General features: G+C 38.1%; 1 protein-coding gene across 1 annotated transcript in view; it reads left to right on the top strand.

Annotated features, from left to right (window-relative positions):
* LOC138305118 (reelin-like) overlaps positions 1–24,902 on the top strand; it is a 133,449-nt gene that overhangs the window by 57,724 nt on the left and 50,823 nt on the right. Inside the window, exons 22-51 of the mRNA XM_069245518.1 lie at positions 1,003–1,140; positions 2,331–2,517; positions 3,197–3,402; positions 4,624–4,783; positions 4,932–5,102; positions 5,327–5,538; positions 6,818–6,863; positions 7,008–7,069; positions 7,193–7,243; positions 7,576–7,626; positions 7,837–7,887; positions 8,226–8,276; positions 8,519–8,569; positions 8,709–8,759; positions 8,971–9,033; positions 9,283–9,333; positions 9,576–9,626; positions 9,869–9,919; positions 10,162–10,212; positions 10,336–10,418; positions 11,925–11,951; positions 14,228–14,435; positions 14,724–14,971; positions 15,965–16,153; positions 16,605–16,887; positions 17,424–17,564; positions 17,950–18,127; positions 19,474–19,673; positions 22,927–23,003; positions 23,507–23,666. Of these exons, the coding sequence (XP_069101619.1) occupies positions 1,003–1,140; positions 2,331–2,517; positions 3,197–3,402; positions 4,624–4,783; positions 4,932–5,102; positions 5,327–5,538; positions 6,818–6,863; positions 7,008–7,069; positions 7,193–7,243; positions 7,576–7,626; positions 7,837–7,887; positions 8,226–8,276; positions 8,519–8,569; positions 8,709–8,759; positions 8,971–9,033; positions 9,283–9,333; positions 9,576–9,626; positions 9,869–9,919; positions 10,162–10,212; positions 10,336–10,418; positions 11,925–11,951; positions 14,228–14,435; positions 14,724–14,971; positions 15,965–16,153; positions 16,605–16,887; positions 17,424–17,564; positions 17,950–18,127; positions 19,474–19,673; positions 22,927–23,003; positions 23,507–23,666 (3,549 nt within the window). The remainder of the gene's footprint in view (positions 1–1,002; positions 1,141–2,330; positions 2,518–3,196; positions 3,403–4,623; positions 4,784–4,931; positions 5,103–5,326; positions 5,539–6,817; positions 6,864–7,007; positions 7,070–7,192; positions 7,244–7,575; positions 7,627–7,836; positions 7,888–8,225; positions 8,277–8,518; positions 8,570–8,708; positions 8,760–8,970; positions 9,034–9,282; positions 9,334–9,575; positions 9,627–9,868; positions 9,920–10,161; positions 10,213–10,335; positions 10,419–11,924; positions 11,952–14,227; positions 14,436–14,723; positions 14,972–15,964; positions 16,154–16,604; positions 16,888–17,423; positions 17,565–17,949; positions 18,128–19,473; positions 19,674–22,926; positions 23,004–23,506; positions 23,667–24,902) is intronic.

Raw genomic sequence — 24,902 nt, 5'->3', positions numbered from 1 at the left:
TTATTGTTTATTCCCTGTTGACAAGGCCCTGTAACTTATCTGTTTATTTCCCTGTGACAAGGTGGTAAACTTATTGTTTATTCCTGATGACAAATGTGTAACTTATTGTTTATTCCCTGTGACAAGGGTCCTGTAACTTATTGTTTATTCCCTGTGTGGGATAGGTCCTGTAACTTATTGTTTATTCCCTGTTTCAAGGGTCCTGTAACCTTGTTGTTTATTCCCTGTGACATGGGCTGCCTGTAACTTATTGCTTTATTCCCTGTGACAAGGGTCCTGTAACTTATTGTTTATTCCCTGCTGTTGTGATTAGGGGTCTGTAACTTGTATGTTTCTGTGTGACAAGGTCCGGTAACTTGTTGTTTATTCCCTTGACTAGGTCCTGTAACTTGTTGTTATTCCTGTAACTGTGATTCCTGTGAGGGTCCTGTAACTTGTTGTTTATTCCCTGTGACAAGGGCCCTGTAACTTGTTGTTTATTCCCTGTGATAAGGTCCCTGTAACTTGTTGTTTATTCCTGTGACAAGGGCCTGTAACTTGTTGTTTATTCCCTGTGACAAGGTCCTGTAACTTGTTGTTTATTTCCTGTGTATTGGGCCCTGTAACTTGTTGTTTATTCTGTGTGATGAGGGTCCTGTAACTTGTTGTTTATTCCCTGTGACAAGGTCCTGTAACTTATTGTTTATTTCCCCCTGTGACTGGGCCCTGTAACTTGTTGTTTATGTTTGATAGGGTCCTGTAACTTATTGTTTATTCCCTGTGACAAGGTCCTGTAACTTGTTGTTTATTCCCTGTGTGATGGGTCCTGTAACTTGTTGTTTATTCTGTGATAGGGTCCTGTAACTTGTTGTTTATTCTGTGTGATAGGGTCCTGTAACTTGTTGTTTATTCCCTGTGATAGGGTCCTGTAACTTGTTGTTTACTCCCTGTGACAAGGGCTCTATCACTTGTTTGTTCTCTGTGACAGGGGCCCTATAATTTGTTGTTTATTCTCCATGACAGGGGCCCTGTAACCAAGTTCCGGCTACGCCAGCCTGACTGGAGTCCGACAGACTCGTGGGGAGTGTCCAGACTCTACATTGGTCAGCAGTGTCCAGCCATGTGTAGTGGACATGGTCAGTGTACGGACGGTGTCTGTAGGTAAATGTCTGATAAAAGGATAAAGTTTTTTCAATAATCTGGTATATCACATAACTGGGTCGTATAAATATTACAGGACATAAGTGAATTATTGTTATGTCATAATCAAAATAAGATGTCAAATGATTGTTTGATAATACAGAAATGTCACATCTCTCTTTATAGAAATGAAATTGTGTGATAAATCTTACACTAACGTGACTTATTTATAAATAATATGAAAATGAAACTTGTTAGGTAATTTGATATGCCTTCAGCTCAGGGCTCGTATCAATGTATTGATCTTGTTTAATAAGTTTATATATACTTATAGTGAAACCTCAATGAATGATACTAAATCTACTACACAATCTGTTGAGGGGATTTTTATAAATGTAGGAAGATTGAGTAATTTTGATGAAATTTTCTTTGTAGTCTAGCTATACGATGTTATTTTATTTCCGGGTACTCTGGTTTTCCTCCACCATCAAACCTGGCACATCTTTCAATGACCCTGGCTTTTAAGTGAAACTGGTAAACTTCTAAAATTCAAAATGTAATTTGGTAGAAATGCCATTTGAAATGGGATTTCTGTATGCCTTATGATTACATCAAACCAGTTTCACTTGTAAAAAAAAAAAAAAATCAAAATAGCCGCCATTTACTTGTCTGAGTTACATGGTGATCTTATTTAAACCTTGTATTCCTACATATGGTATGAACTATTTCATCTTGAAATTGGACTTGTATTTCTGTATATCTTATTTAACCTTTGATAATTACTGACATCAAACCATCTTGTAATTAAGACTTGTCTGTATTACTTTGTGTTCCTACATATGGTATGATATTTCATCTTGTAATTAAGACTTGTACCAGTAATCTTATTTAAACCATTCTACATGGTATGATATTATCTTGCAATTAAGACTTGTATAACCCAGTATATCTTATTTAAACCTGTGTATTCCTACATATGGTATGATATTTCATCTTGTATAAGACTCTTATTTAATTTGAACATTGATTTCATCTTGTATTGTAACCCAGAAACCTGGCTATATATATACTGACCAAACATGCTTGTACTCGTGACATCTGGTTCAGACCACTTATACTGTACTAATAGATTTTCAGCTTACATAAATGAAGAAGTGATGTCTTAATATTCATTGTTTGTAGAGTTTAAAATAAGTCCTTTTGTATGGTAGGTGTGAGGAAGGCTTTGTAGGAGAAGATTGTCATAAGGAAGAGGCATGGCACTCCTTCATGCAGGCTGACTTCGGGATACGTTATGAACCCGACAGTGACTTCTCCAGTATTCTCGGCGGAGAGGTGATCAATGGAAGGAAAGGTTGTGGAACTCTCCTATCTGGGGAGTCTCTGTATTTCTCAGGAGTGAGTGCGATCTTATACTTCAAATATATTGTCATTGAAATTTTGAAGTGGAGAGGAAAAAACCATTTTCCATGAAAATATATATAAAGAGTTAATCTGCTTTGGTTTTAAATTAGATATTCATATTAATTTTGGACATCTAAGCTGAGGAGTTATTCAACAATTAACACATTTATTACATTATCTCCTTCCCCGTAAACTGGATGTTATTTAACATCTGGACTATCAAATTACTAAATTAACAGTTTGTCACATGGTATAAACACATTCTAATTGGCTGACACAGTTAACTTTGTCAAAACTACTTTTTCTCAGTTGCACTATACCATTTGTCAACGTCATCAATAATCGAGTGACGTTATACTGCATTGCTCTGACCTCCATTTCTTATATAAATTCTTACATTGTTGTTGAAGAAGTACATTACATTTTTTCGATCAATGTTATAAGATTGACCTAAGTTACAAATAATCAGTGCTTTCTTGTCATACGAGGATTTTACCAATGTGTATATTATTACCCTGGATGTTGCAATAGTTTGATGGGATAAAGATGGTGTTGATGTGTATATGTGTAACCTCTATCCTATACGGCTATTAATGTTTGGGGTATAGAAAATCATAATATGTAATTGTCATTCCCCCAATGCTACAGACTTCTTGTCATTTCAATGTTTCAGAATGGTGTACGAGAGCTTCAGACCAAGGACTTTGACACGAGGCAGAGTGATTATCTCCAGTTCTATCTGAGGATTGGTGGTGACCTTCCGGATTGTTCAGGGTCAGAGACACGACAGGAAGGAGTCGTTCTCCAGTACTCGACAGACGGTGGCACCACCTGGGAACAACTGATGGAACTAGTCCCAGCCGAGTACAGAATCCCAAAGTAGGTATCATATGATATATCATAAATTGTGACATATTGGTGTCAAGAAATTTTGGCACTTTCACATTAAAAGAGGGTGTTTAAATTTTGGTGGGCTTAAATTTGGCATTTTGCCTTTTAGGATTTGGATGCGTTAGTTGGATCTGAACAAAAGATTCTGATGATGTACTTTTATTCCATAACACAGCAGGCTTTTTGCCTATACACATATATTCCTAAACAATGAAAACTCAGCTCACGTAATTAACTGACATCATATTGATACTACGAAAACCCCCTCATGAAAGAAAGAAAGATCCCACAGGTGACGGTCCTGTTAACAGACCATAGTATTACCCTCATGAAAGAAAGAAAGATCCCACAGGTGAAAGAAAGAAAGATCCCACAGGTGACGGTCCTGTTAACAGACCATAGTATTACCCTCATGAAAGAAAGAAAGATCCCACAGGTGACGGTCCTGTTAACAGACCATAGTATTACCCTCATGAAAGAAAGAAAGATCCCACAGGTGACGGTCCTGTTAACAGACCATAGTATTACCCTCATGAAAGAAAGAAAGATCCCACAGGTGACGGTCCTGTTAACAGACCATAGTATTACCCTCATGAAAGAAAAAAGATCCCACAGGTGACGGTCCTGTTAACAGACCATAGTATTACCCTCATGAAAGAAAGAAAGATCCCACAGGTGACGGTCCTGTTAACAGACCATAGTATTACCCTCATGAAAGAAAGAAAGATCCCACAGGTGACGGTCCTGTTAACAGACCATAGTATTACCATAACTGATTGAGTACCTCACCCCAATGTTTGTTCATATTACAAAGTAGTAATCAATAGTGTGTTGATGAATTGACCTTTATAATACAAACAAATAAACATAACGTATCAGAAAACTAGGAGTCTGAGATTTTAGTAATTCATACTGTGTACCATGTTCAATAAGGTTAGGAGAAAAAACTTACAAGATGACGGATGATGATAATGAAACTTATTACTAACATTCTACTAGCTGGTCTATAAATATGATAACTTGATGATTTCTTGTATCTAAAAGTCGTTGTTTTAAGATAGTAATGTGCCCTTGTACATTTGCTAACTGGAAGTTTCTAATCTCTAATCTGCTGCCATTTGTCAACAGTAGTTGTGTGAATACAGAACTTAATAACGAAGGGTTAAATGTAAAAGTTACATATATTATAAATGACACGTGTTTTTACAGATTTGTACATGCAGTACTCCCGGACAAGGCACGCTCCCCCAACACACAGTTCCGCTGGTGGCAGGGCTCTCACTCTGGGGGTGGACAAGACCAGTGGGCAATTGATGAAATCATGCTTGGCAGCTACGATCACATGACAAAAATGGAGGACAATTTTAATGTGAGTTAATTGGTTAAGGAACACTTTAATGTATTTATGTTACATGACTTCTAATTGACTAAGGAACATCCAAATGTATATATGTTATTTGTCTTCTGATTGGTTAACACCTGATGTATTTATTTTATGTGACTTCTGATTGGTTTAGGAACATCTGGATGTACTGGATTCTAATGTGTGGTCGACCGTGACAGAAGGTGTGCTGGGTAAATATTGTCAGGCCCGAGACCCAGCACTCATTCTGGCCAATCAGGAGAATGATAAATTTGCCATCACCAAAGACCTTGACCTTAAGGCTGGAGACGTAATTCAGTTCAGGGTAAGGGTCAGGGTATGGGGGGTATCTTAGTGTTTTACTTTGAATCAGATCTGAATTATATTTCTCTGTGCATGTGTTATGATGGAATCAAACAAATTATCAGAAATATGTGATAAATGTGAATAAACATGTCTGCAAAGTGAAGTGTCTCAAGAAGTTGTTATGTGTATTAGCCCACTGACCAGTTTGTTGTCGTTTACATTGTAGTAATCTGTTCTTTGCAGATTAACGTTGGTTGTAGTAATCTGTTCCGCCTCGACCACCCAGTGCTACTACAGTACAGTCATGATGGTGGCCAGACATGGCGCCTTCTGTCAGAGCCTTGTTATCAGGAGATGGACTGCAGTGAACACACAGAAGGAACCATATACTACTCTGGTCCCCATGGTTACTGGCAGACGGTCGTCATACCTATCACTCAGGCAGTCGCCATGCAGTAAGTCGTTATGTAGGAGGTGGGTGGAGGGGGTGCCACTGGTTTTCATATTTTCAATATCCGGATCATATTGCTATCTGATAAGCTGTTTCTACTACATATTCAAAAAGCTATTTTAAAACACAACTACTTAGTAAACATTACTAAATGTAACAACAAATTGTTATAGTTCAGACTTCTCTATCCTCAGCCCTGTCCTGTTCCGGTGGTGGCAGCCCGGAGGGTACACCCACAAAGTAAACATTACTAAATGTAACAACAAAATAAATATAGTTCAGCCTGTCCTGTTCCGGTGGTGGCAGCCCGGAGGGTACACCCACAAAGTAAACATTACTAAATGTAACAACAAATTGTAATAGTTCAGACTTCTCTATCCTCAGCCCTGTCCTGTTCCGGTGGTGGCAGCCCGGAGGGTACACCCACAAAGTAAACATTACTAAATGTAACAACAAATTGTAATAGTTCAGACTTCTCTATCCTCAGCCCTGTCCTGTTCCGGTGGTGGCAGCCCGGAGGGTACACCCACAAAGTAAACATTACTAAATGTAACAACAAATTGTAATAGTTCAGACTTCTCTATCCTCAGCCCTGTCCTGTTCCGGTGGTGGCAGCCCGGAGGGTACACCCACAAAGTAAACATTACTAAATGTAACAACAAATTGTTATAGTTCAGCCCTGTCCTGTTCCGGTGGTGGCAGCCCGGAGGGTACACCCACAAAGTAAACATTACTAAATGTAACAACAAATTGTAATAGTTCAGACTTCTCTATCCTCAGCCCTGTCCTGTTCCGGTGGTGGCAGCCCGGAGGGTACACCCACAAAGTAAACATTACTAAATGTAACAACAAATTGTTCTCTATAGTTCAGCCCTGTCCTGTTCCGGTGGTGGCAGCCCGGAGGGTACACCCACAAAGTAAACATTACTAAATTTAACAACAAATTGTTATAGTTCAGACTTCTCTATCCTCAGCCCTGTCCTGTTCCGGTGGTGGCAGCCCGGAGTGTACGCCCACAAAGTAAACATTACTAAATTTAATAACAAATTGTTATAGTTCAGACTTCTCTATCCTCAGCCCTGTCCTGTTCCGGTGGTGGCAGCCCGGAGGGTACACCCACAAAGTAAACATTACTAAATGTAACAACAAATTGTAATAGTTCAGACTTCTCTATCCTCAGCCCTGTCCTGTTCCGGTGGTGGCAGCCCGGAGGGTACACCCACAAAGTAAACATTACTAAATTTAATAACAAATTGTAATAGTTCAGACTTCTCTATCCTCAGCCCTGTCCTGTTCCGGTGGTGGCAGCCCGGAGGGTACGCCCACAAAGTAAACATTACTAAATTTAATAACAAATTGTTATAGTTCAGACTTCTCTATCCTCAGCCCTGTCCTGTTCCGGTGGTGGCAGCCCGGAGGGTACGCCCACAAAGTAAACATTACTAAATTTAATAACAAATTGTAATAGTTCAGACTTCTCTATCCTCAGCCCTGTCCTGTTCCGGTGGTGGCAGCCCGGAGGGTACACCCACAAAGTAAACATTACTAAATGTAACAACAAATTGTTATAGTTCAGCCCTGTCCTGTTCCGGTGGTGGCAGCCCGGAGGGTACACCCACAAAGTAAACATTACTAAATGTAACAACAAATTGTTATAGTTCAGCCCTGTCCTGTTCCGGTGGTGGCAGCCCGGAGGGTACGCCCACAAAGTAAACATTACTAAATGTAATAACAAATTGTTATAGTTCAGACTTCTCTATCCTCAGCCCTGTCCTGTTCCGGTGGTGGCAGCCCGGAGGGTACACCCACAAAGTAAACATTACTAAATGTAACAACAAATTGTTATAGTTCAGCCCTGTCCTGTTGTTCCGGTGGTGGCAGCCCGGAGGGTACACCCACAAAGTAAACATTACTAAATGTAACAACAAATTGTTATAGTTCAGACTTCTCTATCCTCAGCCCTGTCCTGTTCCGGTGGTGGCAGCCCGGAGGGTACGCCCACAAAGTAAACATTACTAAATGTAACAACAAATTGTTATAGTTCAGCCCTGTCCTGTTCCGGTGGTGGCAGCCCGGAGGGTACACCCACAAAGTAAACATTACTAAATGTAACAACAAATTGTTATAGTTCAGCCCTGTCCTGTTCCGGTGGTGGCAGCCCGGAGGGTACGCCCACAAAGTAAACATTACTAAATGTAACAACAAATTGTTATAGTTCAGCCCTGTCCTGTTCCGGTGGTGGCAGCCCGGAGGGTACGCCCACAAAGTAAACATTACTAAATGTAACAACAAATTGTTATAGTTCAGCCCTGTCCTGTTCCGGTGGTGGCAGCCCGGAGGGTACGCCCACAAAGTAAACATTACTAAATTTAATAACAAATTGTAATAGTTCAGACTTCTCTATCCTCAGCCCTGTCCTGTTCCGGTGGTGGCAGCCCGGAGGGTACACCCACAAAGTAAACATTACTAAATGTAACAACAAATTGTTATAGTTCAGCCCTTCCTCAGTGTCCTGTTCCGGTGGTGGCAGCCCGGAGGGTACGCCCACAAAGTAAACATTACTAAATGTAACAACAAATTGTGATAGTTCAGACTTCTCTATCCTCAGCCCTGTCCTGTTCCGGTGGTGGCAGCCCGGAGGGTACGCCCCACAAAGTAAACATTACTAAATGTAACAACAAATTGTTATAGTTCAGCCCTGTCCTGTTCCGGTGGTGGCAGCCCGGAGGGTACGCCCACAAAGTAAACATTACTAAATTTAATAACAAATTGTAATAGTTCAGACTTCTCTATCCTCAGCCCTGTCCTGTTCCGGTGGTGGCAGCCCGGAGGGTACACCCACAAAGTAAACATTACTAAATTTAATAACAAATTGTAATAGTTCAGACTTCTCTATCCTCAGCCCTGTCCTGTTCCGGTGGTGGCAGCCCGGAGGGTACACCCACAAAGTAAACATTACTAAATGTAACAACAAATTGTTATAGTTCAGCCCTGTCCTGTTCCGGTGGTGGCAGCCCGGAGGGTACACCCACAAAGTAAACATTACTAAATTTAATAACAAATTGTTATAGTTCAGACTTCTCTATCCTCAGCCCTGTCCTGTTCCGGTGGTGGCAGCCCGGAGGGTACACCCACAAAGTAAACATTACTAAATGTAACAACAAATTGTTATAGTTCAGCCCTGTCCTGTTCCGGTGGTGGCAGCCCGGAGGGTACACCCACAAAGTAAACATTACTAAATGTAACAAAAATTGTATATAGTTCAGCCCTGTCCTGTTCCGGTGGTGGCAGCCCGGAGGGTACACCCACAAAGTAAACATTACTAAATGTAACAACAAATTGTTATAGTTCAGCCCTGTCCTGTTCCGGTGGTGGCAGCCCGGAGGGTACACCCACAAAAGTAAACATTACTAAATGTAACAACAAATTGTTATAGTTCAGCCTTCTCTGTGCCTCTGTCCTGTTCCGGTGGTGGCAGCCCGGAGGGTACGCCCACAAAGTAAACATTACTAAATGTAATAACAAATTGTAATAGTTCAGACTTCTCTATCCTCAGCCCTGTCCTGTTCCGGTGGTGGCAGCCCGGAGGGTACACCCACAAAGTAAACATTACTAAATGTAATAACAAATTGTAATAGTTCAGACTTCTCAACTCTCTATCCTCAGCCCTGTCCTGTTCCGGTGGTGGCAGCCCGGAGGGTACACCCACAAAGTAAACATTACTAAATGTAACAACAAATTGTTATAGTTCAGCCCTGTCCTGTTCCGGTGGTGGCAGCCCGGAGGGTACACCCACAAAGTAAACATTACTAAATGTAACAACAAATTGTTATAGTTCAGACTTCTCTATCCTCAGCCCTGTCCTGTTCCGGTGGTGGCAGCCCGGAGGGTACGCCCACAAAGTAAACATTACTAAATGTAACAACAAATTGTTATAGTTTCAACCCTCTATCCTTCAGCCCTGTCCTGTTCCGGTGGTGGCAGCCCGGAGGGTACACCCACAAAGTAAACATTACTAAATGTAACAACAAATTGTTATAGTTCAGCCCTGTCCTGTTCCGGTGGTGGCAGCCCGGAGGGTACGCCCACAAAGTAAACATTACTAAATTTAATAACAAATTGTAATAGTTCAGACTTCTCTATCCTCAGCCCTGTCCTGTTCCGGTGGTGGCAGCCCGGAGGGTACGCCCACAAAGTAAACATTACTAAATTTAATAACAAATTGTTATAGTTCAGACTTCTCTATCCTCAGCCCTGTCCTGTTCCGGTGGTGGCAGCCCGGAGGGTACACCCACAAAGTAAACATTACTAAATGTAACAACAAATTGTTATAGTTCAGCCCTGTCCTGTTCCGGTGGTGGCAGCCCGGAGGGTACGCCCACAAAGTAAACATTACTAAATTTAATAACAAATTGTTATAGTTCAGACTTCTCTATCCTCAGCCCTGTCCTGTTCCGGTGGTGGCAGCCCGGAGGGTACGCCCACAAAGTAAACATTACTAAATTTAATAACAAATTGTTATAGTTCAGACTTCTCTATCCTCAGCCCTGTCCTGTTCCGGTGGTGGCAGCCCGGAGGGTACACCCACAAAGTAAACATTACTAAATGTAACAACAAATTGTTATAGTTCAGCCCTGTCCTGTTCCGGTGGTGGCAGCCCGGAGGGTACACCCACAAAGTAAACATTACTAAATGTAACAACAAATTGTTATAGTTCAGCCCTGTCCTGTTCCGGTGGTGGCAGCCCGGAGGGTACGCCCACAAAGTAAACATTACTAAATGTAACAACAAATTGTTATAGTTCAGACTTCTCTATCCTCAGCCCTGTCCTGTTCCGGTGGTGGCAGCCCGGAGTGTACGCCCACAAAGTAAACATTACTAAATGTAGGTAAAGTTAACATAAGACCTATACTAAACCCCTAATATCCAATATATATATACTGCCTGTATATGTAATGAAGGATATTTAGGTAGGTAAAGTTAACATAAGACCTATACTAAACCCCTAATATCCAATATATATACTGCCTGTATATGTAATGAAGGATATTTAGGTAGGTAAAGTTAACATAAGACCTATACTAAACCCCTAATATCCAATATATATACTGCCTGTATATGTAATGAAGGATATTTAGGTAGGTAAAGTTAACATAAGACCTATACTAAACCCCTAATATCCAATATATATATACTGCCTGTATATGTAATGAAGGATATTTAGGTAGGTAAAGTTAACATAAGACCTATACTAAACCCCTAATATCCAATATATATATACTGCCTGTATATGTAATGAAGGATATTTAGGTAGGTAAAGTTAACATAAGACCTATACTAAACCCCTAATATCCAATATATATACTGCCTGTATATATGTAATGAAGGATATTTAGGTAGGTAAAGTTAACATAAGACCTATACTAAACCCCTAATATCTAATATATATATACTGCCTGTATATGTAATGAAGGATATTTAGGTAGGTAAAGTTAACATAAGACCTATACTAAACCCCTAATATCCAATATATATACTGCCTGTATATGCAATGAAGGATATTTAGGTAGGTAAAGTTAACATAAGACCTATACTAAACCCCTAATATCCAATATATATACTGCCTGTATATGTAATGAAGGATATTTAGGTAGGTAAAGTTAACATAAGACCTATACTAAACCCCTAATATCCAATATATATACTGCCTGTATATGTAATGAAGGATATTTAGGTAGGTAAAGTTAACATAAGACCTATACTAAACCCCTAATATCCAATATATATACTGCCTGTATATGTAATGAAGGATATTTAGGTAGGTAAAGTTAACAAAGACCTATACTAAACCCCTAATATCCAATATATATACTGCCTGTATATGTAATGAAGGATATTTAGGTAGGTAAAGTTAACATAAGACCTATACTAAACCCCTAATATCCAATATATATACAGCCTGTATATGTAATGAAGGATATTTAGGTAGGTAAAGTTAACATAAGACCTATACTAAACCCCTAATATCTAATATATATATACAGCCTGTATATGTAATGAAGGATATTTAGGTAGGTAAAGTTAACATAAGACCTATACTAAACCCCTAATATCTAATATATATATACAGCCTGTATATGTAATGAAGGATATTTAGGTAGGTAAAGTTAACATAAGACCTATACTAAACCCCTAATATCTAATATATATATACAGCCTGTATATGTAATGAAGGATATTTAGGTAGGTAAAGTTAACATAAGACTTTTCTATACTAAACCCCTTATATCCAACACATACTGCCTGTATATATGTAATGAAGGATATTTAGGTAGGTAAAGTTAACATAAGACCTATACTAAACCCCTAATATCTAATATATATATACAGCCTGTATATGTAATGAAGGATATTTAGGTAGGTAAAGTTAACATAAGACCTATACTAAACCCCTAATATCCAATATATATATACTGCCTGTATATATGTAATGAAGGATATTTAGGTAGGTAAAGTTAACATAAGACCTATACTAAACCCCTAATATCCAATATATATACTGCCTGTATATGTAATGAAGGATATTTAGGTAGGTAAAGTTAACATAAGACCTATACTAAACCCCTAATATCTAATATATATACTGCCTGTATATGTAATGAAGGATATTTAGGTAGGTAAAGTTAACATAAGACCTATACTAAACCCCTAATATCCAATATATATACTGCCTGTATATGTAATGAAGGATATTTAGGTAGGTAAAGTTAACATAAGACCTATACTAAACCCCTAATATCCAATATATATACTGCCTGTATATGTAATGAAGGATATTTAGGTAGGTAAAGTTAACATAAGACCTATACTAAACCCCTTATATCCAATATATATACTGCCTGTATATGTAATGAAGGATATTTAGGTAGGTAAAGTTAACATAAGACATTTCTATACTTAACCCTTATATCCAACACATACTGCCTGTATATATGTAATGGATGGTATTTAGGTAGGTAAAGTTATAATATACCTTTCTATACTAGTGATCTTTTAAGGCCTGGTTGTGAGGGCACTATTGCACTATTGGAATGGTACCCAAGCCAAAGGCGAGGACACCATCCCATTTTGAGACAAAATTATGACTATGAGGCAATAGTGCCCTCACAACCAGGCCATAATGGGTTTAGTACATCACCCTCACATGAGACCCGTTTTCATGCCGTCGTAACAGAAACACGTCAAGCTACACCTGGTAACGCTATTTCCACATCACATTGTTACATTAAAGGTAGGTTTCACCCAACCAAATAAATATTTTTTTGTAAAATCCGATAAATGGAAGAAAAAGGGAAAAAAACATAACAGGTATTAAAAATACCTCAATTTAATTTTTTAATGCGTATGAAATTGAACAAATGTGCCTTGAAAACAAAAATTGAAAATTGAAGTAAATCCTTGATTTATATTATGTCAGGCAGACAGGATTGTATGCAAATGAAGCTGTGATTGATTGTGCTGTCGCAGTTTTCCATATGAGCATTGTTACGTACTAAAAGTAAACAAAATGGCCGAACGAAAGTATGTGAGAAAAAAACATGTATCAGAATCAGCATCAAAGAGTAGGAAATTAGAATGGAATTAGTAGCATCCTAGGCTATCTCTAGGGAATGAAAATCAGAGATGGCATGTAGCAATAGAAGAAACAGAAGCCACATCTCAAGCGGAACTCGCCCGGATTCTGTTGGGTCGTGTAGTTGCACGTGGTGAGTTAAATTTCAAACATATGCCACGCACATATGCCAGCGTTGTGTTTGGTGTCCTAAGCTAGCGAGCGTATGTTAGTAACATGAAGTGTTATAGATTATAGGACATGTAGGTTATAAACTATCTATCGTACTTCGATTTGTTGCTGTTGTTTTTTAACTAAAAATGCCGTGGCAAGACTGTCACTTCTATCTGACATTTTGTTGCATGCTTCTGTTTGTTGATGCGGCCTCGTTTTGGAAAAAAATATGTCATGTTCTATGTAAAGCTTGACTTCGCTCTATTTTTAGATGAGTATTTTCCCGGTCAAGCTAGGTAACTGACCACCCATATTGTTCGCTGTATGCATCGAAAATGATTTGAAGATTATATCTATGAACAGGATAAATTTCAATTTCGTAAACTTTATATTTCATTGGGCGAAACCTACCTTTTAAAGTACAACATATGAATTGTCGCAGAAATCTGTGTTTCTATAAAACGGGCTTCAGCTTCATGAAGATTAAAATTAGATCTACATAGAACAAGAACAAGAGTGAACTGTCTACTGTAGAAAAGCAATATTTGCTTCCATCCCCGCACTCAACAGCCTGCCTGCCATCTTGATGTCTTTCCCGTGGCACTATTGCAAATAGTATCCATGTGTGTAGCCAATCAGAATCTAGTATTTTGTCATGTAATGTACTAAACCCCCTTCTATCCAGTTTTGAAAATTAAAAACAAGTCAATAACAAATATTCTGTTGGTATCATGTATTGTGTTAACATTATCCTTCTGAGAAAATTTAGTTTGTATTAGAAAATTGGATTTTCTGTGTAAGTGAAAAGAAATAAACAAATCATAGTAAGTAAACCTCTGGTTGCCAGCTTCTAAGGTAGTTATAGTGATATGTGGAGACAAACTAACACCAGTTGACATCCTTTCAGAACCAGATTGCCGTTCCCCCTCTGAGGCCCCTCATGGTCTGTTGGACTGGTTTGATAACCATCACAAACCACGGAACATCTGGAGAAGGATCCTGGGAGGAAAGCTCGGACTTGGCTGTGGGGTAGTGGATTATGGGAATGCTTTGTTTTTCAATGACGAGGGCACACGTGAGGCTGTTACAGCCCCCCTCAATACGACCTTCCTCAGGTACGTTGTCTTCACCCTTCTCATGAACTAGTTATGTCCTGTGATTGATATATCGTGTTATCCATGTATATCACATCCGACACTCATAGCTGGAGTTGGAGGCATTACAGACAGTTTCATTTCTTTGTCTCAACAATACATTCAGAGATACCAAGTATATATTATAAAGTCATCAGAAAATGGGAATCAAGCTCTATTTGTCCCCAATACTTAAGTAACTTAAAGGTATGAAAAAGCTAATCTCATTGGTATACTGTAACAACTAGATTTTGATTTTTACCATCATAGGATGCTGCAGTTTGCTATTCGTATTGGAAGTGATGGAACTACCCCGAACAACTGTCACCAACCAAACAGTCGTAACGAGGGTGTCGTGGTGGCCTATTCCACGGATAATGAGATCACATGGCATACTCTGAAGGTCGTCGAACCCCGTATCTACAACGGCAGCACTGAAATACTCACTATCTCTCTACCTCCGGAGGCTAAAACGGAGGCGACCATCTTTAAATGGTGGCAGCCATTAGGCTATGGAGGTATAGTGTAAGAGGCATCAAATATCTAGAAAAATCCAGATATCATTCTGATGCATGCCAGTTAAATTTGTTTAAATAGATGACCTTAACATTCTCTCAAGGTCATCAGAGGGTAAATGTCTTAGTTCATAACCTCATAGTACGCATCATACAAATATCAGTTTTACATTTAGTTTTCTATGAATTAAATGAGGCAATTAGAGGGTTACCAGAATCCTGCAACTTTAATCAGACCCACAATCTCAAATGATATCACTGCACTACAGGCTAAATTTCTTTTATTAAAAGACCAAACAGGATTGTAAGTGCGTTTATATATATGTGCTACTTTGTTGATTTTAAATGTGTTTTATATATGTGCTACGTTGTTGATTGTAAGTGTGTTTTATATGTGTGCTACGTTGTTGATTGTAAGTGTGTTTTATATATGTGCTACGTTGTTGATTGTAAGTGTGTTTTATATATGTGCTACGTTGTTGATTGTAAGTGTGTTTTATATATGTGCTACCTTGTTGATTGTAAGTGTGTTTTATATATGTGCTACGTTGTTGATTGTAAGTGTGTTTTATATATGTGCTACGTTGTTGATTGTAAGTGTGTTTTATATATGTGCTACCTTGTTGATTGTAAGTGTGTTTTATATATGTGCTACTTTGTTGATTTTAAATGTGTTTTATATATGTTCTACTTTGTTGATTGTCAGTGTGTTTTATATATGTGCTACCTTGTTGATTGTCAGTGTGTTTTATATATGTGCTACCTTGTTGATTGTAAGTGTGTTTTATATATGTGCTACCTTGTTGATTGTAAGTGTGTTTTATATATGTGCTACCTTGTTGATTGTCAGTGTGTTTTATATATGTGCTACGTTGTTGATTGTAAGTGTGTTTTATATATGTGCTACCTTGTTGATTGTAAGTGTGTTTTATATATGTGCTACCTTGTTGATTGATAAAGTTGAGACTCTTTTTCACCTAATCTGATGTGTGACAGGTATACCTCGTGCAGAGTGGGGCCTGGACAGTGTTATTGTGGGGGTGAACGAGACCAATGTAAATGGTTTCCAGGACGACTTCCACTCCATGACCCCTGACCCTCAGAAATGGATGCTTACAGAAAGTGCTATCCCAAGAATCACTTGTCACTCTAAAGGAAACGCCCTGGAATTCAGTCGGGATAAAGGTAAAATCACTTCCCTGTTAATAGAGTGTGGATGCCTAACCATCACTGTAACAGTATGTAGGATGTAGGTAATAACGATGCTTGATTTTCAGTTTAATATACTGATGCTATATCTTAATTAATAATGAGGATCTGGGATCACTATTTTGTACAGGAAATACCCTGGTATCGAATTCAGTAATTCTTAATGCCTAACAGTTCACTGTTCCCACAAAATAAAATTAACTCAACTCTAGAACAAGAGACTCAAAACATTAAATTTCAAATGTCCTTGCCAAAACTTAAATTTTTTATTTACCTACAAAATTTTAATACATATCAATTAAAGTTTTCCAATCATGGTGCTAATTATTTTAAGTTTAGATTGATTACAGGTATTATACCTATATTTAATTAGACACCGAATGAACCCCAAAGATAATAATTACCTGATATACATTCCTTTCTCAAGGTCTAAGGTTTGCTGTGACTCATGATTTCCAAGTAACGCCGTCCATGTTCCTACAGTTTGACATTGCTATGGCGTGTGACTCGTTGTACGGCACGATTTACGGTTCTCTGTACAGTGTGAAGCTTGAATACTCTGTAGACATGGGCCAGACGTGGCGCCCAGTGGTGGAGGAGTGTACCCCGCCAAACTTTGAGTGTTCTGGGTACCACTTATCCAGCGAGTATGTATCTGACCAGCACCGTAACTGGACAAGGGTGTCTGTATACCTACCTCCAGGTGCTGTGTAAGTACTGTTACACCTGTATTAGGTTAAATCACACCTGTATTAGGTTAATTCACACCTGTATTAGGTTAATTTAAACCTGTATTAGGTTAATTTACACCTGTATTAGGTTAATTTACACCTGTATTAGGTTAATTTACACCTGTATTAGGTTAATTCACACCTGTATTAGGTTAATTTACACCTGTATTAGGTTAATTTACACCTGTATTAGGTTAATTTACACCTGTATTAGGTTAATTTACACCTGTATTAGGTTAATTTACACCTGTATTAGGTTAATTTACTCCTGTATTAGGTTAATTTACACCTGTATTTGGTTAATTTCCCAGATAGCTTCTAAATAACTCCTGATTTACCAATATCTGAGCAGTAACTGTTTGTTTTATGAATCCTTACTATGATATCATTTGTATTGTTGACACCTAGTTTTGTGAGATAAACTTGAATGTTCTGTTAGAAAAGACAGATGATCTTAGAGGAGTCCCTTTGTAAGATTTTATATCAATGTTCACTATTTTATTTTTTATACTCAGGTCCCCTGCCACTAGATTCCGGTGGATGCAGCATGCCTCGTCCCAGCGTGGAAATGTCTGGGCCCTAGACAATGTCTACCTTGGAGATGGTTGTCCGTGGCTGTGCTCTGGTCAGGGTTACTGTCGGAACAAAACCTGTGTGTCAGTACCTAAATGGGTTTTAGTAGCTTTCTAAATTTTAGAATTGAGCATGTCCTTTGGCATACTTTACTTTTAATTGTTTCCTACATTCTTCTCGACTCTCGATTTACAGTTGCATCCATAAGCGTTTCCTCCTGCTACTTATATTATTAAGGTTATATCTCCTATTTATCGCACCTCGGACAGAATAAAATTTACTCACCAACGTGATGGCTCTCCGCCTATCATTTGGGGACATTTCTGTCCGAGGTCCAATAAATAATAGTGTAGGTTTTAAGGTATCAAGTCTAACCACTTATTACATTATTAAACCTTTAGAAAAATCAAATATTGACTTTGTATTGAGATAAAATGTTACTAATTATTACCAACTCACATTCTGTAGCTGTGACCCTGGGTTCTCTGGTGCGTACTGTGTACCGAGTACACCCCTTCCCATGATGCTGAGGGACGACTTCAATACTCGTGATATAAACACGGACAACTGGAGAGAGATCTATGGAGGAGAAAACTCGGACATCTGTGGAAAACTTGTCAGTGGAAGGTCCCTCACTTTTCATCAAGTAGGCAATATAAGTTCATTTGATAGGAGTGCGTCATATATATTAACATTTGTTTTGTGGCATTGCTTGTCTCATTAAATAATTTACATTTGAAGAGAACTGTTCAGTAGGGATGCTTCAAAGTTTTATTTCCTTACTGTACATTCTACATTAATTTAGTTCAAATTTATAAAAAAATGTATTTTTTTAGCCCATCATCATCAGATGGTTGGCTATTCAAATCACCTTTCGTCCGTGGTCCATGGTCTGTCGTCTGGCCTCCGTTGTCCGGCGTTCAGCACCCAGCATCCGGCGTCCGTCCGTAAACAATGCTTTTTACCATCATTTCTTGAAAAGTACTGCACAGTCCCTAGGAGTGTCATGCTGATTTTCAGAATGATCAGAAAAACAAATGGCTGCCAGGCATCTTGGATTTTAGCAGTTGATGTTTGTTACAGCTATTTCTAAGAAAGTGCTGAAGGAATCTGTCTCAAATTTCATATGTAGGTTCCCCTAGGGCCCTAAGATTATCATGCTAATTTTGAGATTGGCCGGGGAAAAAATATGGCCGCCAGGTAGCCATCTTTAATTTCAGCAGTTGATGTTTGTTACTGCTATTTCTCAGAAAGTGCTGAAGGAATATGTCTCAAATTTCATATGTTGGTTCCCCTAGGGTCCTAAGAACATCATGCTAATTTTGAGACTGGTCGGGAAAAAAATATGGCCGCCAGGCAGCCATCTTGGATTTTAGCAGTTGATGTTTGTTACCGTTATAATTTCTCAGAAAGTACTGAAGGAATCTGTCTCAAATTTCATATGTAGGTTTCCCTAGGGCCCAAGTTGTGCATATTGCATTTTGGGATTGATTGGTTCACAAGATGGCCGACTGACCGCCATCTTGGAACTTGGTGTTTGAAGTTTGTTCCCGCTATTTCTCAAAATCTACGTACTGAAGATATCTGTCTCCAATTTTATATGTAGTATGTTTGAAAAAGTTTGAATAGCAGAGAAGAGATTCCTTTTTCCATTGTCAGACATAGATCACTCTTTGTTGGGCATCATGATCCCTCTGGGATCTTTTGTTTTTAAATGCTGCTAAATCCAATAAGCATAAGTGAACTTAAGTAAGGGCCTATTATTGATTTTTGAAATAAAGCCTTAAACATATTTCAAGGACACAGCTGTTTAATGTGTTAAGATTTTTACCAAAAGTGCTAGTATTTGGCTAGTGTCATGCTAGTGTTCTGGCCAATCTAAATGTTCATATTTATGACCTTGACTTTAAAGCTCATCAGGAACTTTTGTCTATTTCTAATTTCAAGTATCATCATGATATTTGTTCCTTGTAAACTGTCATTTCTCCTCAGGGAAACTTGCGAATGGTTGTCAGTCGAGATATTGATACTAGTATGCTGGATACAATGGAGTTCTTCTTCAAGTTTGGCTGTAACGGAGGAGTTGTGGACTGGCCGAGGTCTGAAAGTGTTCTACTTCAGTACAGTATTAATGGAGGCATCACTTGGAACCTGCTCAAGGAAATACACTACCACAGTCACCAAGGGGCCAGGTAAGGGAACTCCATCATTACCAAGGGTCCAGGTAAGGGAACTACACAATCACCAAGGGGCCAGGTAAGGGAACTCCATCATTACCAAGGGTCCAGGTAAGGGAACTACACAATCACCAAGGGGCCAGGTAAGGGAACTCCCATCATTACCAAGGGGCCAGGTAAGGGAACTCCACAAAAACCAAAAGGCCAGGTAAGGGAACTCCACAAAAACCAAAGGGCCAGGTAAGGGAACTCCATCATTACCAAGGGGCCAGGTAAGGTAACCCAACTCTTACCAACATGTTTATAATTACCCTTTTGATGCATTTGTAAATGATTAAACCTCTTATATACATTACCATAGTCATTGTCAGTGGGGGTACGGGGCAACTAATTTGTATTGTCTGATCATGAGTTTATAATAGTAACGAGATAGTCATTGGAAATTGTCAGTGGGGGTACGGAGCAACTAATTTCTATTTGTCTGATCATGAGTTTATAATAGTAACGAGATAGTCATTGGAAATTGTCAGTGGGGGTACGGAGCAACTAATTTCTATTGTCTGATCATGAGTTTATAATAGTAACGAGATAGTCATTGGAAATTGTCAGTGGGGGTACGGGGCAACTAATTTGTATTGTCTGATCATGAGTTTATAATAGTAACGAGATAGTCATTGGAAATTGTCAGTGGGGGTACGGGGCAACTAATTTGTATTGTCTGATCATGAGTATATAATAGTAACGAGATAGTCATTGGAAATTGTCAGTGGGGGTACGGGGCAACTAATTTCTATTGTCTGATCATGAGTATATAATAGTAACGAGATAGTCATTGGAAATTGTCAGTGGGGGTACGGGGCAACTAATTTCTATTGTCTGATCATGAGTTTATAATAGTAACGAGATAGTCATTGGAAATTGTCAGTGGGGGTACGGGGCAACTAATTTCTATTGTCTGATCATGAGTTTATAATAGTAACGAGATAGTCATTGGAAACTGTCAGTGGGGGTACGGGGCAACTAATTTCTATTGTCTGATCATGAGTTTATAATAGTAACGAGATAGTCATTGGAAACTGTCAGTGGGGGTACGGGGCAACTAATTTCTATTGTCTGATCATGAGTTTATAATAGTAACGAGATAGTCATTGGAAATTGTCAGTGGGGTACGGGGGCAACTAATTTGTATTGTCTGATCATGAGTTTATAATAGTAACGAGATAGTCATTGGAAATTGTCAGTGGGGGTACGGGGCAACTAATTTCTATTGTCTGATCATGAGTTTATAATAGTAACGAGATAGTCATTGGAAATTGTCAGTGGGGGTACGGGGCAACTAATTTCTATTGTCTGATCATGAGTATATAATAGTAACGAGATAGTCATTGGAAATTGTCAGTGGGGGTACGGGGCAACTAATTTCTATTGTCTGATCATGAGTTTATAATAGTAACGAGATAGTCATTGGAAATTGTCAGTGGGGGTACGGGGCAACTAATTTCTATTGTCTGATCATGAGTATATAATAGCAACGAGATAGTCATTGGAAATTGTCAGTGGGGTAGGGAGCAACTAATTTCTATTGTCTGATCATGAGTTTATAATAGTAACGAGATAGTCATTGGAAATTGTTAGTGGGGGTACGGGGCAACTAATTTCTATTGTCTGATCATGAGTATATAATAGTAACGAGATAGTCATTGGAAATTGTCAGTGGGGGTACGGAGCAACTAATTTCTATTGTCTGATCATGAGTATATAATAGTAATGAGATAGTCATTGGAAATTGTCAGTGGGGGTACGGGGCAACTAATTTCTATTGTCTGATCATGAGTTTATAATAGTAACGAGATAGTCATTGGAAATTGTTAGTGGGGGTACGGGGCAACTAATTTCTATTGACTGATCATGAGTTTATAATAGTAACGAGATAGTCATTGGAAATTGTCAGTGGGGATACGGGGCAACTAATTTCTATTGTCTGAATCATGAGATTTATAATAGTAACGAGATAGTCATTGGAAATTGTCAGTGGGGGTACGGGGCAACTAATTTCTATTGTCTGATCATGAGTATATAATAGTAACGAGATAGTCATTGGAAATTGTCAGTGGGGGTACGGGGCAACTAATTTCTATTGTCTGATCATGAGTATATAATAGTAATGAGATAGTCATTGGAAATTGTCAGTTGGGGTACGGGGCAACTAATTTCTATTGTCTGATCATGAGTTTATAATAGTAACGAGATAGTCATTGGAAATTGTCAGTGGGGGTACGGGGCAACTAATTTCTATTGTCTGATCATGAGTTTATAATAGTAACGAGATAGTCATTGGAAATTGTCAGTGGGGGTACGGGGCAACTAATTTCTATTGTCTGATCATGAGTTTATAATAGTAACGAGATAGTCATTGGAAATTGTCAGTGGGGGTACGGGGCAACTAATTTCTATTGTCTGATCATGAGTTTATAATAGTAACGAGATAGTCATTGGAAATTGTCAGTGGGGGTACGGGGCAACTAATTTCTATTGTCTGATCATGAGTTTATAATAGTAACGAGATAGACATTGGAAATTGTCAGTGGGGGTACAGGGCAACTAATTTCTATTGTCTGATCATGAGTTTATAATAGTAACGAGATAGTCATTGGAAATTGTCAGTGGGGGTACGGGGCAACTAATTTCTATTGTCTGATCATGAGTTTATAATAGTAACGAGATAGTCATTGGAAATTGTCAGTGGGGGTACGGGGCAACTAATTTCTATTGTCTGATCATGAGTTTATAATAGTAACGAGATAGTCATTGGAAATTGTCAGTGGGGGTACGGAGCAACTAATTTCTGTTGTCTGAGTATATAATATTAACGAGATAGTCATTGGAAACTGAGTATAAAATAGTAAAGAAATATTGATTCTTTTGATTTCCACCTTAATATAGGAATGATGAAAAATGAGATTTTTTACAATTTGAAGAGGCTCAATGGGCCAAATTTATTATTCTAATAGGTTTCCATTTATAACCGGCTTCGACTTATGCATTGATATTTGGGCTAGCATATGTTGTTACTGATATTTGCAATCAACTTAAGGAGCTAGGCACATAGTTTGGAGAATTCCAAGAGCCCAATGAACAAGAACATGCTTGTACGCTTAAGCTCGTAGGTCATTAAAGACTGCAAAAGGTGAGCTTTGCTGTTCTTATGGTTCTTGTTAACAACCCTGTTATTGTATCCAGTGACAATGTTTATTTTTATACTCTATAGGTTCTTCAGCCTTGACCTTCCTTTCAAGGCCAGAAATAATGCTACCCGTATCCGATTCTGGCAGCCCAAAAATGGAGGTAGGGCATTTTGTTTTATCACTTTATAACAATGAATGACCACTTTTGATTAACATAAATTTAGTTCGTTGATTTGAATATTATTTTCTAATGCCACATGGCAGGGTTTGATCATGTACTACTTACGTTGCTGTATGATCTGTTGATTACTTGTCTATATCGGTCATCCTAACTGTGAAATGGGGTCGTGGTGGTTAAGTAGTTAAGTGGACATATTACCACTAGCCCTCCACTCATGGGTCATGAGTTTGAATCCAATGTGGAGCAATTGCTGACCACAGATCAGGTTTCTCTGGGAACTCTGGTTTTCCTTCACCTTCTAAACTAGAACAATTTAAAATGACCCTGGCTGTTAATATTATAGGATGTTATATCAAACAAAGTGCACAAAATACTCACATGGAAATAAACAAAAGTGTATTTACAGGAATAAGTGGCTTTTTTGTTACTCTTACAAAGGTGTACTTATCAGGTAAATGTTGTTTATAAACATGTTGTTTCAGGTAAAATGAGGTCTACCTGGGCTGTTGATAACCTATTTATCGGCAGAATGGTGATGAATCCAAGCATGCTAACAGACAGTTTTAACACGCAGCCTCTTTCTAATGTTTGGCTTTTTATCAATGACGGAGAAGCCGGCAGTTACTGTCAACATAAAACCAGGTACATGATTTTAAGTTACTGTCAACATAAAACCAGGTACATAATTTTAAGTTACTGTCAACATAAAACCAGGTACATGATTTTAAGTTTTTTTTCTGTTCTGAAAAGGTGAGACAAGGATAAAATGTTACTCGTGTCTATTGTATCCATTATATCACATACTAGATAGCATCTGATCCTAATTCCACACAGATCCAGGGATTAATGTCTTACAAACATCTCTAGGTATGTCTCAACTCTTAACCTATGGTTGTTTGTGAAGACAAATCCCTTATTTACCAATGTATCAGTTAAATTGTAATTTTAACCAAATTTTGAAATGAACAAAGCCAATGGATGCTATAATTTGAATACCTCTATTCCATTCCGGTAAATTATGATTTCACTGTGATATCAGTTTGTTGTGATGGTAGGATAATTGCAGTTTGTTGTGATGTTAGAATAACTACGGTAAAGTTTGTTGTGATGTTAGGATAATTACAGTAAAGTTTGTTGTAATGTTAGGATAATTACGGTAAAGTTTGTTGTGATGTTAGGATAGTTACGGTAAAGTTTGTTGTGATGTTAGGATAATTACGGTAAAGTTTGTTGTGATGTTAGGATAATTACAGTTTGTTGTGATGGTAGGAAAATTATGGTAAAGTTTGTTGTGATGTTAGGATTATTACAGTTTGTTGTGATGGTAGGATAATTACGGTAAAGTTTGTTGTGATGTTAGGATTATCACAGTTTGTTGTGATGGCAGGATAATTATGGTAAAGTTTGTTGTGATGTTAGGATAATTACGGTAAAGTTTGTTGTGATGTTAGGATTATTACAGTTTGTTGTGATGGTAGAATAATTATGGTAAAGTTTGTTGTGATGTTAGGATAATTACGGTTTGTTGTGATGGTAGGATAATTACGGTAAAGTTTGTTGTAATGTTAGGATAATTACAGTAAACTTTGTTGTGATTGTTTAAATAATTATGGTAAAGTTTGTTGTGATGTTAGGATAATTACGGTAAAGTTTGTTGTGATGTTAGGATAATTACGGTTTGTTGTGATGTTAGGATAATTACGGTTTTGTTGTGATGGTAGGATAATAACGGTAAAGTTTGTTGTAATGTTAGGATAATTACAGTAAAGTTTGTTGTGATTTTTAAATAATTATGGTAAAGTTTGTTGTGATGTTAGGATAATTACGGTAAAGTTTGTTGTGATGTTAGGATAATTACGGTAAAGTTTGTTGTGATGT

This window comes from Argopecten irradians, chromosome 12 (genome assembly GCF_041381155.1).
Source record: "Argopecten irradians isolate NY chromosome 12, Ai_NY, whole genome shotgun sequence".
Classification (NCBI taxonomy): Eukaryota; Metazoa; Mollusca; class Bivalvia; order Pectinida; family Pectinidae; genus Argopecten; species Argopecten irradians.
This window is presented reverse-complemented; position numbering and strand designations above follow the sequence as displayed.